Below are 17,252 nucleotides of genomic sequence, written 5' to 3'. Positions count from 1 at the left end.
TTCAGCATGCACATATAATAATGTTAAAGAGGTTAACAATTTATTAATTAATTATAAACCTTACCATTTCGTGAGTGAGTACATATTCTGTGCTTCTGAATGGCTGTATTTAAACTTGTCGTGTTTTGTCTGGTGCAAACAGCCAAATTGCACAATGCCATAGACGATTCTTTTACATGTATAATAATCCCTTAGCGGGTATATTTAATAAATTATTATTATTATTATTTTATTATTGTGTTTTAATTTCCAAATTCTTTTCACTTTTCAAACAAACTAAGGTCAACTTTCCTCACAAATAACCAAGGACGGAGTTGAGGGCACAGAGTTAAATGAGGATAAAGGTGTCTGGTTGTTTTGCTGGAATTAAAGAATGGCTTTAAATCAAACGCTGCGATCTATTGGCACAGACATCTCTCCTCTATGGCTGGCTTTGATCACAAGAGTACCTCCCAACGCCTATGAAGGAGAGCGACGTTGTGGACTGATGCGTACTGAAGTGGAGAGATGCCACCAGCCTATCCTTCCTTGGAGACTCGGCCATCAAAGCAGACGCTGATCTCGAGGGATCCCTTTAATCTAAAATTACAGCCATACAATTTCCCGACCAGCCAATCCAATCTACATAAAACGTCTCACAAGGTTCAAAAGCAACCAAACACATCTGTGATGAGAGCTTTATAGAGTGACCGTGTAATATAGATGCATATGAGACAACAAACATGGCTGTTCATCCATTTTTAAACGTGATCCTTGTAAAATATACAACACAGGCTCGTTGCTCATACATGCTTTAGCCTACATTTTTGTGGGGAAAAAACACTTTAAGCATATGTTTGACTGCAGTTTCAGAGTGAGTTAAATTCTACAGGGCAGTATGATGGCAAACTAATTACACTAATGATATTTACAAGGACATTGTTTTATGCACAATACCAAATAAGTACAGTAAAACACCTTAATGTGTATGTTTGGTTTGTTTGGTCACTTTGAATTTAAGTTCGGTGAGGCACGGTTCTACAAAAGACATAAAAGCAACGTAAAATCAAGCTAATTCTATGTGGTTGCAGAACACTATTCTCCTACGTTTGCTTTTGAAAACACTGGTTGGGTTTAGGGTAGGGTTTAACTCAGTAGGTCACTTTGTGATCTGTACGACAAGCCCAAGTTAAATCAGTGCAATTAATGATTAAAACGTCTCAAATTAAACACCAACACAAGCCTAATTTTAAGTGACCAGACTATTTATCAAACCTTTAGTGAGCACATACACATGTATTTCAAATTTGCAAAAATGTAGACAGAGTCCTCTAGTGGATTTGTCATCTAAAACGTGCAACAAAATGTACTCTGAGAAACTTATTTATGTGAAGCACATATTTCCAAGAAGCCTAAGCTGAAAATATACATACGTATAAATGAATAGTTTGATCAAACATATTTAGCTAAATTGAGATGACTTTGTTTAATCATTAAAGCAACTTTTTATCCTAAAACTGTGGTTCTTGGAGGTTTGAATTAAAATGTAGTCTTAAAGCAAGTTAAATCAGTGCAATGAATCATTAAAAGGTCTAAGATGACCAGAATGTTTATCAAACCTTTGATGAGCACATACACAGATAATCTATTTCAAATTCGCAAAATTGTAACGTGCAACAAAACGCACACGGAGAAACGTATTTATGTGAAGCACATATTTCCAAGTAGCCTAAGCTGAAAATATACATAAGTATAAATTAATAGTTTCACCAAAATTATTTAGCTAAATTAAGATGACTTTGTTTAATCATTAAAGCAACTTTTTAGCCTGAACTGTGTTTCTTGGAGGTTTGAGTTAAAATATACTTAAAGCAAGTTAAATTAGTGCAATTAATTATTAAAACATCTCAAATGAAACACCAACACAAGCTTAATGTTAAGTGACCACAATGTTTATCAAACTTTCAATCAATATGTTCAGCCGTTAACGAATAGTTATGAAACATCTTTAGTATTTTATACTGACATTACAAACATTCAAATGGTTACAAAACTACTGAGGTAACAATTTGAAGTTGGGATATAAATACTGAGATCTATAGTAAAGATCAAAGTCAACTTTTGAAGTAAGTTGACTTTTTTTAAAAGAAGGTTGTAGCAATTGTGTTGTCAATTTAAAATATGGCTACAAGCTACTATTAAAAAGTATTTGTCATTGCCTCTTTTGTTCAACAGACATTCTTCAAAAATGCTGTTCAGTTCATCCAGTAATCAAGATGGCAAGTTTTTTATTAACTTTTGTTGAGTTATTGAATCATTCACTCAAACCGAGATCAAAAATATATATTTAGAAACTTAAATGTATATAATTTAAAATTATATAATAACATAATTTAAAAGAAAGCAAAAATGTGGACTTGTCTTGGTTTTGGCATATAAAGGCACTACACTAGTCATGAGTGTACATTGGAAATAATGTTGTAATATATAATAATCAGCGTCTTGCATGGCACAACTTTTTTTCTTTAGAAGACCACATGAGCCATACCAGAAACTGTTCCAACTATTGACAAATACTTAATTAAAAAACTTTTGGTAAGTAGCAGTAAAGCCATAACTCGAAAATGGTTTCAGGTTGATCCTCCAACAAGGCCTCAATGAATGTAGTGTATGAAGGAAATAAACTGTATGAAAAGACTGACTTTTAACCTAAAACTTGATTAAAAAAATGCAACAAGTATTGGCAAAAATAGACTGAGTATGTCATAGTAAACAATTTTTGATAATGTGCTGCAAATGTATTGTGACTTGATTTTGTAACCCATCTGACAACCACTTTGTTCTTTTCTTTTCTTCCTCTTCTGTTCTTTTTTTTTTTCAAAATAAAAAATTAACAAAAAAAGAAGACATTTACATTTTACATTTAGCAGACGCTTTTATCCAAAGCGACTTACAAATGAGGACAAGGAAGCAATTTACACAACTATAAGAGCAGCAGTGAACAAGTGCTATAGACAAGTTTCAGGTGTGTAAAGTCTAAGAAGCAAAGCATTAGTAAAAATTTTTTTTTTTTTTTTGAGAGAGAGAGAGAGAGAGAGAGAGAGAGAGAGAGAGAGAGAGAGAGAGAGAGAGAGAGAGAGAGAGAGGGGGGGGGGGGGGGTGTTCTACATGCTGTTCTGATGTAGTTAGGGAGTTCATTCCACCAACTGGGCAGATTAAATGTGAGAGTTCGGGAAAGTGATTTCTTCCCTCTTTGGGATGGAACAACAAGGCGACGTTCATTCACAGAACGCAAGTTTCTGGAGGGCACATATATCTGCAGAAGTGAGAGCAGATACGATGGAGCACAGCTAGAGGTCACTTTGTAAGCAAACATCAGAGCTTTGAATTTGATGCCTAAGTGTCTAAGAGTCTAAGTGTTCACGAACCAATCACAGCAACTGAAAACAGGTCTAAATGTACTTACTCGGTGTTGCTCTCGATGCTAACGTGCTTCTCCACATGTATGTATGTATGTATGTATGTATGTATGTATGTATGTATGTATGTATGTATGTATGTATGTATCTATGTGTGTATGTGTGTACTTATGCATCTATCTATTTATTTATTTATTCCAAAGTGGTAGCCGTTGACTATTTTGTTTTGACAAGGATCACATATTCAGCTGTAAATCTTTATTAATGACGAAAACACAAGAAAAAAAAATTCTGCATCTTGAATGGCCTAAGGGGAAGTAAATTAACAGTATTTTTACATGTATATTCATTTATTTATTCATTTATTTAGGTAGCTATGTATTTAAAATGTCTTGCAAGTTTTTTTTGGTTTTTTTTTTTCTCAGGAGAAATAATCTGAGAAGCAGGAGACTTAATTTGTTTTCATTTAATCTCATTGGTGTCTAAAAGAAACAATTGGAGACATTAAAGAGACTCAATTTATTATTTCTCTTTCCTATGGGAGAGAATCTTTAATAAGTGCATACATTTTTAATCAGCGTTTGTAGTGATCCTGTTTTCTGCCGTTAGAGTTACAGACACGGGTGGGAGGGAAGGCACTGAACGAGAATCTGCCATACCACTCGCTTAATGTGTTTTCCATTTCTAGCTTTTTTCCAACACGCCGGCCAATACATTATTCATGGCTCAAAGTGAGCAGCAACATGTCCATGGTAAATTCCCTCCCTTTCATCGCTTCGCTCTTCCTTCTTTATTAAATATTTTACCTCAGCAACAGGTCTGATGCAACAGTGAACTGAAATGATCAGTATCATTTCCTCACTTTCTGACAGACACACACACACACACACACACTCTGACTGCGGCTGAACATGCAAAACAGCTCTCTCTTTTAAATAAATTATCATTCAAGACACGGTAGGTCAGTGGATCTAAAATCGGCTGCTAGTAAGTTTATATTGCAACCAAGTTTTTTTTTTTTTTTCTGGAATAAATAAAAATAAATATGCATTTTGATCCGGGGGGAAATGTAGGGGGAATCGTATATATCCGCACACACATACACACACATTTTTTTCCCTCAAATTCTCACCTTTTTCTATAATTCATTAATTTTTCTTCGGCTTAGTCCCATATTTATTAGAGGTCGCCACAGCGAAATGAACCACCAACTATTCTGGCATATGTTTCACGCAACGGATGCCCTTCCAGCCGCAACCCAGTACTGGATAACACTTTCACATTTACACACACGCTCATACACTACGGACAATTTTGTTTACCCAATTCACCTACAGTATAACGCATGTCTTTGGACTGTAGGGGAACCTGAGCACCCAGAGGAAACCCACGCCAACACAGAATCTGCAAACTCCACACAGAAACAGCGCTCTTCTTGCTCTGAGGTGACAGTACTAACCAATGAGCCACCACATTTTACAATTAAAAAATTTAAAAACAGGACATTCTACTATTCCAAAAAAAGTCATCTGTATATTTTTGATAAATGCAAACTAATTTTCATTACATTCAATTATCATTTGTTCTGCATTACTTTTAATTTATTGATTTCCATTCAATTTAATATTAAACCTTGGAATTTTCATACATGTGATGCTTGTCAAATGCATACTTGCATGCTTGTCAAATCAACCAAAATGAAGCAGAGCGTTAATTAACAGGTAGAAATTATGCTTATGCTAGTGATTATATATATATATCCACACACACACAAAAATTCTCACTTCTTTATAAAAAAAGTAACATGAAATTCTACAGTACAGGAAAAGTTAATTGCAAATTTCTGATATATACGAACCAAATTTCCATTCATTCATTCATTTATTTCCTTTTCGACATAGTCCTTTTATTTATCAGGGGTTGCCACAATAGAATAAATCACCAACCTATCCATCATATTTTTTACAAAGTGAATGCCCTTCCAGCTGCAACCCCCAGAACTGGAAAACATCCATACACACTCATTCACACACACACACTACGGCCAATTTAGTTTATTCAATTCACCTATAGCGCATGTCTTTGGACTGTAGAGGAAACCGGAGCACCCGGAGGAAACCCAAATGAACACAGGGAGACCATGCAAACTCCACACAGAAATGCCAACTGACCCAGCTGGGACTCGAACCAGCGACATTCTTGCTGTGAGGCGAAAAACCAACCTTTATTAAATGTAATTATCTTTTTATTTTTTTGCATTTATTGCTTAGTTTTGTATTAATTCCTGTTCATTTTCCATTTTAAAATTGTGAATGTTCATATTAATGTGTGTCTGTCAAATCAACTGAAATTAAGCACAGTGTTAAGTAACAGGTTTAAACTATGCTTATGATAGTGATTTTATAAATATTCACACACACAAATTCTCACTTTGTTATAAAAAAATACCATGACATTCTACTGTACAGGAAAAGTCTATTGTATATTTATAGACAGATGCAAACCAACTTTTATTAAATGTATTGATAATTTTTTCATTTTATTGTTTAGTTTTGTATTAATTTCCATTCATTTTCCATTTTAAAATTGTGAATGTTCATATAAAAGGCAATGCAGTGGCGCAGTAGGTAGTGCTGTCACCTCACAGCAAAAAGGTCGCTAGTTCGAGCCTCGGCTGGGTCAGTTGGCGTTTCTGTGTGGAGTTTACATGTTCTCCCTGCGTTCGCGTGGGTTTCCACCGGGTGCTCCGGTATCCCCCACATTCCAAAGACATGCAGTACAGGTGAATTGGGTAAGCTAAATTGTCCGTAGTGTATGAGTGTGTGTGAATGAGTGTGTGTGGATGTTTCCCAGAGATGGGTTGCGGCTGGAAGGGCATCCGCTGCGTAAAAACGCGCTGGATAAGTTGGTGGTTCAATCCGCTGTGGCAACCCCGGATTAATAAAGGGACTAAGCTGAAAAGAAAATGAATGAATGAATATTCATATCATAGCATGTCTGTCAAATTAACTGAAATGAAGCAGTGTGTTAATTAACAGGTATAAACTATTCTTATGCCAGTGATTTTATATATATTTCCAAACATACCAAAACTATCTCCTAAAAAATGTAACACGAAATTCTACTGTACAGGAAAAGTCGTGTATATTTCAGACAGATGCAAACCAACTTTAATTCAATTTAATTATCTTTTTTTGGCAGTTATTATTTAGTTTTGTATTAATTTACATTCGTTTTCTATTTAAAAACTGTGAATGTTCATATAAAAGTGTGTCTGTCAAATCAACTGTAATGAAGCAGTGTGTTAATTAACAGGTATAAACTATTCTTATGCTAGTGATTTTATATATGTATATCCACACACACATACCAAAATATTCACTTTTTTAATAAAAAATATATATATTCTACTGCACAGTAAAAGTCGGTTGTTTATTTCTTCTAGATGCAAACCAACTTTTATTAAATTTAATTATCATTTGATCAATTTATTATTTAGTTTTGTATTCATTTTCATTCATTTTCCATTTTGAAACTGTGAATGTTCATATTAAAGCGTGTCTGTCAAATCAACTGAAATGAAGCAGTGTGTTAATTAACAGGTATGAGCAGTGACTTTATTAACACTTATGGAACCGACATATGAGATATGAAAGCACTTACCTGATATAATAATCATTCCTGATGAGCAGCAGGTGCTGGAGGATGGAGAGGAAGTAAGGCTCTGATCCTGTGTCTTTCACCATGTTGGACAGGAGATGGTACACCTCACCCATATCAGTGAACAGATGGTTAAGGACAAAACTGTACATCCTGCTTAAAGTAAAGCATTATTTACAGTATATAAACATTCATACAACACAAGTCAACATTTGGGGATCAGTAAGACAAAACACAGGGCTGCATTTATCTAATCTAAATACAGACAAAAACGTAAAATTGTAAAATATTATTACAATTTATAATAATCGTTTTTTTATTGAATTTAGTTTTAATTGTACAGTGTAAAAAATTAAACTGTAAAATTTACGGTAAAAAAACAGCAGCTATGGTTGCCAGTATTTTACCGTTAAAAATACAGTACAAACCGTAAAAGTAATTTCTCATTTTTGCAGTCAACTACCATATTTCATTAATTTATAGAGGTAATGTGTCTGTATTTTGAATTACCAACATCTTCACATCTTTTGTTACACACAAGAAAGCACAGCCTCAAGCAGAAAAGTGTATCATTGTCTAGAAGGTGCTCAGTGTCATTCACACAGCTACTAAACACCAGTATGGTAACGAGCATAAAATTAAAGTCATGAAATAAACATTGTTTATCAACATGAGATGTAACATAAACCTCTAATGTACATAACTGAGGAGGAAACAACTAACAAAAATCATAAAAAGGGATGTGCCATGCAGAGAGTCCTGGGAAAGTCAATTTACGGTTCTTCGCCGTATATATTAAGGAAACATACCGTTAACCAAGTTACGGATTTTCACTGTAGCATTTTTACAGTTTTTTTACCGTTAAAGTCTTCCATTAAATTCTCAGTATCTTTAACCCAACCTTCAGTGTCACATGATGCTTTAGAAATCATTATAATATAGAGATTTGCTGCACTATTATGATCTATTATTATTGGTGCCCGGTTATTAATAATGATTCTTATAAATATCAATGTTGATTTTTTTTTTTCCATTCCATATTGCTTTGGAAACTGTGATATGTTTTACTTTTTAGGATCATTTGATAGAAAAATGAAATCAAAGAAATGATTTATTAATTAATTAATATTCTTCATGCAGTGAAAGGGGTGGAGCTTTCGTGTACTGATGTTGGATTAATTTATTTTGTTTTGTTTTGTTTTAATGAATTTATTTTGGACTGTGAAAGCAAAATTTTCCTCTTAAGAGTGATTATACCACCTCCCTATGGTGAAAGCGATTATACTCATGGCAGGTATTATTTGGTATTATTTTATTTCGCTAACCTGGCAACCAGGAAAAGGGTTTGAATTTCTGCTTAGTAAAAAAATGTTAGTGCTCCATTTGGGATGACACTTCATACATATACTATGCTGTTGAGTGTGTAAGCACATACGTACATACATATACTACTGTATGCTGTTGAGTGTGTAAGCACATACGTACATACATATACTACTGTATGCTGTTGAGTGTGTAAGCGCATAAGTACATACATATACTACTGTATGCTGTTGAGTGTGTAAGCGCATAAGTCCATATTGCATAAGTGCATAGTGTGCCATTTGGGACGCAACTATACACTACGGCCAATTCAGTTCATCCAATTGACCTATACTGCATATGGGACTGTGGGAGAAACTGAAGCACCCGGAGGAAACCCACACGAACACGGGGAGAACATGCAAACTCCACACAGAAATGCCAACTGGCCCAGCCGAGACTCAAACCAGCGACAATGCTAAACACTGAGCCACTGTGTCACCCAAAAAATTATTACTTTATTAAATCTTTTTTTTAAACATTATAAATGTCATTACTTCACTCTTGAGCAATTTAAAGACTTTGTGATACAATTTTTTTAATGGTACTTTTTAATAATAATAATAATAATAATAATAATAATAATAATAATAATAATAATAAATGTTTCTTGAGCAGTATATTATCATATTCAAATAATTTTTTAAGGATTATGTGACACTGAAAAATGCTGAAAATTAAGCTTTTGGTCATAGGAATAAAACTATAAATATTGAACTAAACTACATTCAAAAAGAAAAAAGTTGTTTTAAACGGTAATAATATTTTGCATACTGTATATTTTTCAAAATCAATGCAGCTTTTCTTAGAAGAATAGGCCTCTTTAATCAATATTATTTGACCCCAAACTTTTGACAGGTAGTGTGTATACATCCATTAAAAAATAAAATAAAATCCTCTACAGTGGACAGACAGGAATTACTAGAGTTGTAGTAGTATAATTCAATGATAAAAGACTGAGTAAGCAAGAAGTGATGAAAGAAGTGTAAGCAAGACAACTAAATGTGCATGGTCATTGCTTACTGTAAATGTCTTGCTTGTTTTAATGCAGTTGGAAAGTTGAGCCAAACACTGAATCTAACTAGGCCTGATAATAGTTTCCTGTATCCTGTATTAGTGTGTTTTGGGATCTAATTTGTTTGTTAACAAATTATTTGTTACTTATGTCTTAGTTGAAATTAATTAAAACCCATAAAACATAGATCGGTCACTTTATTTATTTAATTATTCATTCAATCATTCATTCATATTTTTTTTTCTGGAATACACCATCATGCTCTATATGCCTCGCGTGTCTCCAAAAACAGAGGAGATGTGCTCTTAAACTTGCAGAGTATTGATTAAATGTCCAGCATCACTTCTCCCTTAAGAGAAAGGTCAGTGGCTTTCAATGTCAGAAATAAATGTAGCATCAGATAGTCATCATTGTATTCTTTTGGTATTGTCATTATTATTATATCAAGGACTGACGCCCCCAGTCCTCTCAGTCATGTCCACTTGAGTTTAATAAATGGCCAGCAATTCTTTTTTCAATGGTGGTGAGCTAAAGCACATGATGATTAAGAGTAGCACTCAGTGAATTGCTTCTACAAATGGTTCTACAATGAAGTTAATAATGGATGACAATACAGATGTTAAAATATATGCTAATAAAATAAATAAATAAATCAACAAAAATGGACAGTTCACTCAAAAATATATGTATTAGCATAAATTTTTCTCACTATTTGAGTTTATTTCTTCAGTTGAAAACAAAAGACGGTATTTTGAAGAAAGTCTCTGATTACAAGTGTTCAGCTTTCTTCAAATTATCTTCTTGTTCTTGTTATCAAATTATGTTCAACCGAATAAAGAAACCACTTGAGGGAGAGTAAATTTTCCTTTTGATCACTTAAAAAATGTTAAATTAACAACAAATATATTTCTAACAACTCATAAAATACATATATTTTATTTGATTAATTGGTACCAAACCAGAACTGGAACTAATCTAACAAAATAACTCAAGATCACAATCCAAAAATTTGTACACTCAAATTAAAGGTGCAGTAGGTGATCTGCCAAAATGCTAAAGGGTTGGCATAGTATCTTTGAAACACAGTCCCTACCCTACCCACAGTCCCTTCACCAGTTAGAAAACTTTTCAGTACTTTATAATACTACAATTCCCGATGAAAAACTGTATTATATCTAGCACGTTTTCAGTTATGTAGCAAGCAAAACTTATAATGGTCTCTCTATGTAGCAAGCCACTGTCATTATGGTCTCACTGTCTCATGCGCGTTGTCCTAAAGCTACTGCTGTATGCTTAGTTGATGCCCGGCGGCGTGCAGGAATTACACTTATTACTAAGCCATACTTGCATGCTATTTCAGACCGAATATTAAGAGTAGCATGGTAAACAATATAGGGAGCGCGTCACAGGCTGTCTATGTTTAAAAATGAACCGATGTGAATATAACCAACTTCATCTCAGTAAAGCAGGCTAGGTAGAATAGCGCTATTGACCTACGTTTGTTGTTAAACTAAATATAAATCTACATTATCGATGCTGTAAAAGGTCCCTTATGAAACTGAAAATAGTCACATCAATCTTTCGCCAGAAGATTTCAGTGGCTGAACAGTACTTCTGTGCATATAACCCATTCGTAACAACAAAATCTACAAACAAGCTTTGCATGACTATAATAGTTTGAAAACGTCTAAAGTCATGAAGAAATAATTCAGCCATGGTGTCGTCCTTCCTCTAGCGTGCAAAAGTCACTCTAATATTGATTCAGGATTTGAAAACGTTTTGATAGCGTTTGTTTTTACCGCTGTGATTGTCTCGTCTGCACATGAACGTGCATACACGTGTGAACGCGGATCGGGAGATCTGCGTGAACCGGTGCGCTGTTGTACAAATTTACATTTGTTCACAGACAGTTTGGGCCACTTATATAGACTTATGCCTCACCCAGAATATAAAAATACGTATAAATACATTTAGATCATTTACTTTAATCATTACTATTGAAATGTGAAGAGACTTTCAACCAGCACAACAAAAAAATGTTTCTGAAGACAATCAACTACTGCATCTTTAATATGTTGGGGTAAAATATTATTAAACAGGAAAAAAAAGTTGTTAATTTTGTTAATAAATAAAAATAACAATTAAAATTGTTAAATATTGTAGTTGGTTTTTTTTTATGTATTATTAGTATTATTTTAACACATTTAAATTTAGATAACATGTTTCTACCCATAAAGATGTTAGGTGACCACACTTTTAATTTTAAAAGATATAACGATTTAATAAATTGTTTATTATTTCATATTTTTATTATTATTTTTATTTTGCTTAAACTTGCCAAAAATATTAAAATTCACTGAGAAATTGACAAAAAGTATTATTCATTTTCAAAACAGGGCGTACTCATTTATGCTGAGCATAATATATAAATGAAACATTTAATTAATTAACACAAATATTCTATATATTAAATTGTTATTATTTTTAATGGCTTAAATAATGCATATTTGTGTTGTGCCACAATGAGCAGAGCTTTTGTGAAAGACTGAGTCGTTATACAGTGTGTACTGTTTTGACAATGTCTGTTGAAATATTAAAACTCTTGACTGCAGGGATGTGCACTGGCTGAAGCAAAATTTCTTGAGCCACCACATTCATTTATTTCTTTCCACTGAGAGAGAAATCAAAAAGCTGTAGCGCCTCAATATTTATGTTGAAGTATCTCCATTTAATAGGGCTACCCAATATATTGCAAAATTATCATTAGTGTACATTTAATTATTGTAAATGTAACTATTTACAATTGCATGTATTGTATGCATTGCTTTTTTTATCTAAATTTGACCAGTCAGGTGGAGCTTAAGTTTCTTTATCCCCACCTCCACAATATTTGCTGTTCTGCTATTGGCTGTAGCAGACCAAAGATGAAGCCAGAGCAGAAAATAAGCAGTAATGGAGTCAAAACAAGACAGAAAAATAACAACAGCCAATCAGAGTCAGAATATCTGCTGAGGTCTTCACACAATCATAGAGTTTTGATCTAGTCTTGATCTAGTTTGATCTAGTTTGATTTAGTCTGAATTAGAATTAATTAGATGTGAAAAATATATTTTAACTGTGTATTTTAATTTCATTAAATAAATAATAGATTTGTTTTCCATATTTTCTAGGGAAACCGTGACATATCATAAGAAATATAAGTATCGCAATACTCATCAACATCGCATTTCACACATTTTTATATCATGCAGCACTACCATTTAATACCCCAAGTTAAATAATTACTTACTATTTAAAATAATAATAACTAAACCAGAGATGCCCAACAAACAAACAAAGCATATAATATGTAATATATATGTACAGAATAATGAACAAAGCAAATATGTGACTTCCAGTATTTCAAAACTGCCCTTGCAGCAAACCAGTCTGCCCCACCACTGCTGAACATTTTCTAATTAACTCATATCATTTCAGTTTTTCATAGGGTTATGAGTGCATGCCATGTTCTGTCAACTCAATATGAGAAAACAAGCATCTTCGCAGCATTATTGCTGATAACACAGGTGATCTGCTTAACTGAATTATTTTCCCCACACTTCAAAACCACCAAAATGCAAGGGGAAAGCTGTTCTCTGTAGTGAGCAGGGCTGCGAGTGTGCACGCAGACACAGCGTCTGTGCATATTTGTATTTTGGGCATGTTTGCAGTAATATACTGGTGGGAAAGATGATGCATAAACATGAGCTGTATCAGCATGAAGCTGAGCAATACAAAAAAACAGAGAGGGAGGGTCAATCAATCACGCTGGCCAACTTTCAATTAATATTCAACACCTTCTTCAAGTCACTACAATGGCCAGAACTGAACCGGACCAGAGAGGCAATGTCAAAACTACAACCACTAATACCACTACTATTACTATTACTACTACTACTACTACTACTTCTACTACTAATAATAATAATAATAAACAACAACAACTATAATGCATTATTAATAATTCTAATGTATTATTGCATTATTATTATTATTATTATTATTATTATTATTATTATTATTATTATTATTATTATTATTATTATTATTATTATTATTATTATTATTATTGTTGTTGTTGTTATTATTATTGTTCTATTATACATTATTATTATTATTATTATTATTATTATTATTATTATTATTATTATTATTATTATTATGTACTCGTAATTATAATATACTATAATATAAAATTGAAATTTAAATAACAATTGTTTATAATTACTATTATAATGATAACAACAATGTATTATTAATAGTTATAATGTATTTTTAATCTATTATTAATAATAGTATTATTATTATAAATAAATAAAAATAAAAATAAAAATAAAAATAAAAATAAAAATAAAATAAAAATAAAAATAAAAAATAAATAAATAAATAAATAAATAAATAAATAAATAATAATTATTATTATTATTATCAATATAAACAATTGTGAATATTAATCAAATTCATTATATTATATTATTATGCTTATGACTGCATACTAGTAAGAAATAATAATAATATTGTTATTTTTTATTATATTATATTATATTATATTATATTATATTATATTATATTATATTATATTATATTATATTATATTATATTATATATCACTGTATAACATACATTATTATATTATATTATATTATATTATATTATATTATATATCACTGTATAACATACATTATTAATTTAAATTTATTATATTATATTATATTATATTATATTATATTATATTATATTATTATATTATATTATATTATATTATATTATATTATATTATATTATATTATATTATATTATATTATATTATATTATATATCACTGTATAACATACATTATTATATTATATTATATTATATTATATAAATTACTTTGAAATTCTTTAGAACAACAGAATTAGTGTTATTTATTGCATTATTTGTTCATTCTATTCTTTTATCATTTTAAGTTACAATTTGTTCCACCTATTGTTGTTTGTTTGCTCGCTTGTTTGTTTTTAATATATACATATTCTGAAGTCGCCAGTTATTGGCAGGAATGGAAGAGTGCTAGTTTTAAGCCCTAAATGCGGGTACATATAATATCAATAGGTAAACATTCACAAATCAGCCTGAGAGAAGAAAGGGATTGGAAACGCTTGGCGTTTAGAAATTGCAGAGGGGGAAAAAGACTGAGAAAGACAGAGACCGTTGCTTAGACACGCATATTACACAAGGCACTTACAGATCAATGCCAAATTGTCCTTTGAGACAAATGTTGTGTCTCTTACACAGTTGGCCGCTCACGAAAATCATTAGTCCAGACAGCCTGAACTAAAACTCTGGCTTCTCCATCATTTCAACAAAGCTTTCCCTCGGAGAGCTTATGGAAAGAGCATGAACGATAAAAATCATCAACAAAATCAGCACTAAAACAACCACAAAATAAATCGTTTGCTCTTTTGTGATTATTAATGTAACTATTTTCAATTTCATAAGGTTCCTTTCACAGCATCAATGTTGTAATGTAATTACAATATGATCAGTAAATAGACTCAAGCATTCCTTTAGTTGTTCGAGTGTAAAATTAGATGAAATCTGTTTAAACGCAAGCGTCGGGAGTAGCAGGCTAGCGCAGAAACTTCATTGAAAATACTCTGGTAAAATAAATGTTCATATTTTAAAGACATGGCGTGGAACTATGAAATGTAATTCAGTTCTTCTTGTATATTCTGAGACCCACTTTATATTATATCTCAATGAGGCAGTGAAGATCATTGAATTTGAAAGAAAACAGACCTTAAACGCTTCAATTTTGTAACGGCACAACAGTTCACCAGAATTGCTTGGACTGGGTTACTGAAAGCTAAAATACCCTATTAATCAATATACATAATGAACTCAGTGATAATCACATTTGGCGTTTGGCTTTCATTGTTATTCATTCATTTTCCTTCGGCTTAGTCTCTTCTTTTTCAGGGGTCGCAACCGTGGAACAAACCACCAACTATTCAGGCATATGTTTTTATGCAGCAGATGCCCTTCCAGCCGCAGCCAAGTACTGGCAAACACCCATACACACTCTCATTCACACACACACAAAATTTAGTTTATTCAATTCACCTATAAGCAGTGCCTAATTTGTAAATTGCGAGGTCCTGGAACAGATCGGGATAACAGATCCAGGCATGTTACCTGATGTAGAGGTGTCGTGCGCGAAAGTCGAGAGCGGGGGATTGGGGGGGTGGAGGGTTAATGTTTGATGGCAGAGGGGTGTCGTAAGACATGAAAAGCAAAGACGAAAGTGAAGAGGATTGGGGAGTGGCGGAAGAAAGTGAAAGTGAACAGCAGAATGGCGTCATACCGCCCCATAGTGATCGTTTTACAGACAAAATGCAGCCATACTTACTCCTGGCTAAATATTTTGTGATCACCAGAAATGTATATGTATACGAAATGTATACGTAGGGCTACGTTTTCAGAATGAGCCTATTTTGCAAGTGTTTGGGGCTTTTCGCAGTCTTGATTAAATTAGTTTGTCAATTATTTTAAGTTGCCTTTTCATATTCAGTGCATGAACTCATTCATGCTTCCTTATTGTAACTTTTTTTTGCTTGAAGAACCATGTTAACTTTGTTGACATTTACTACAATATTTTTTTAATTCATAAAAGTTCAAAAGTCTTGAAATAACCCACAGTAACAGTAAAGATTTTAGCTGTATTTTTTGTTTAAATGCTAGTCTACAGTCTTGTTTAAATGCTATAGGTTTCCTTGATATTATTCCTTGGGTGAATAACCTTTAATTGACTTTGCCAGAATTCCCTGAATGACACTTTAATTAGTTTATTTGCTGATGGTGTTGTTGTTGTTTTCCTTATCAATGATTTACATTAGAGTTTTATTCATTCATTCATTATCTTTTTCAGCTTAGTCCCTTTATTAATCAGGGGTCACCACAGCAAAATGAACCACCAACTTACCCAGCATATGTTTTACGCAGCGGATGCCCTTCCAGCTGCAACCCAACACTGGGAAACACCCATACACTCTTGCATTCACACTCATACACAACGGCCAATTTAGCTTATTCAATTCATCTATACCTTATGTCTTTGGACCTGTGGGGGAAACCCACACGAACACGACAAGAACATGCAAACTCCACATAGAAATGTCAACTGACCCAGTCGGGGCCCAAACCAACGACCTTCATTCTGTGGGGCGATCATGCTACCCACTGCACTACCGTGACAGTTTTATGTTACATTTCATTTTTCTACATAATGTTTACTGAATTGCTCTAGTGTCATGTGTGTTACCATGATGATGTTTAACAGTTGTATTAATGACAATGAGTGCATTCTCTATATTAGTATCTTTCTCTGCTTGCCGATAAGCTGTTTGTGATAAGCATTGGTTCATCATATTATCATATATATTCCATCGCCATCTACTTTAGTTGTGTTTAGTTGTGTTTTTGTACGCATAACAAAAAGGTACAATGTGTAGATGTTAGTACTTCAAAACATTGGTGTACTAACACTGTAAAATCGACTGTAAATTTACATTTATTTTACAGTTTTTACTGTATTTTAAACGATAACATTCTGGCAACTCCAGCTTCAGTTTTTTATATACATTTACCAGATGTTTAAATTCTTTTTGTTATACAGTGGAGAATTTTTCCAAGGATTATTTCAATGAGTGGGCTATAAAAGGGTTAAAATAATAACTCTATAATATATAACCCCACAATTCATGTAAAGCATCACGGGGTGCAAAAAAAAGGTGGATAAAG

The 17,252-nt window shown here is 32.7% G+C and overlaps 1 protein-coding gene across 6 annotated transcripts in view; it reads right to left on the bottom strand.

Moving 5' to 3' along the window:
- diaph2 (diaphanous-related formin 2) overlaps window positions 1-17,252 on the bottom strand; it is a 763,661-nt gene that overhangs the window by 538,177 nt on the left and 208,232 nt on the right. For all 6 annotated transcript variants that reach the window (XM_056472168.1, XM_056472167.1, XM_056472172.1 and 3 more), the window contains one exon: window positions 7,062-7,178. In XM_056472168.1, the coding sequence (XP_056328143.1) occupies window positions 7,062-7,178 (117 nt within the window). The remainder of the gene's footprint in view (window positions 1-7,061; window positions 7,179-17,252) is intronic.

Source organism: Danio aesculapii, chromosome 14 (genome assembly GCF_903798145.1).
Source record: "Danio aesculapii chromosome 14, fDanAes4.1, whole genome shotgun sequence".
Taxonomy (NCBI): Eukaryota; Metazoa; Chordata; class Actinopteri; order Cypriniformes; family Danionidae; genus Danio; species Danio aesculapii.
Note: the sequence above shows the minus strand (reverse complement) of the source record. Positions and strands in the feature narration are given on the sequence as shown.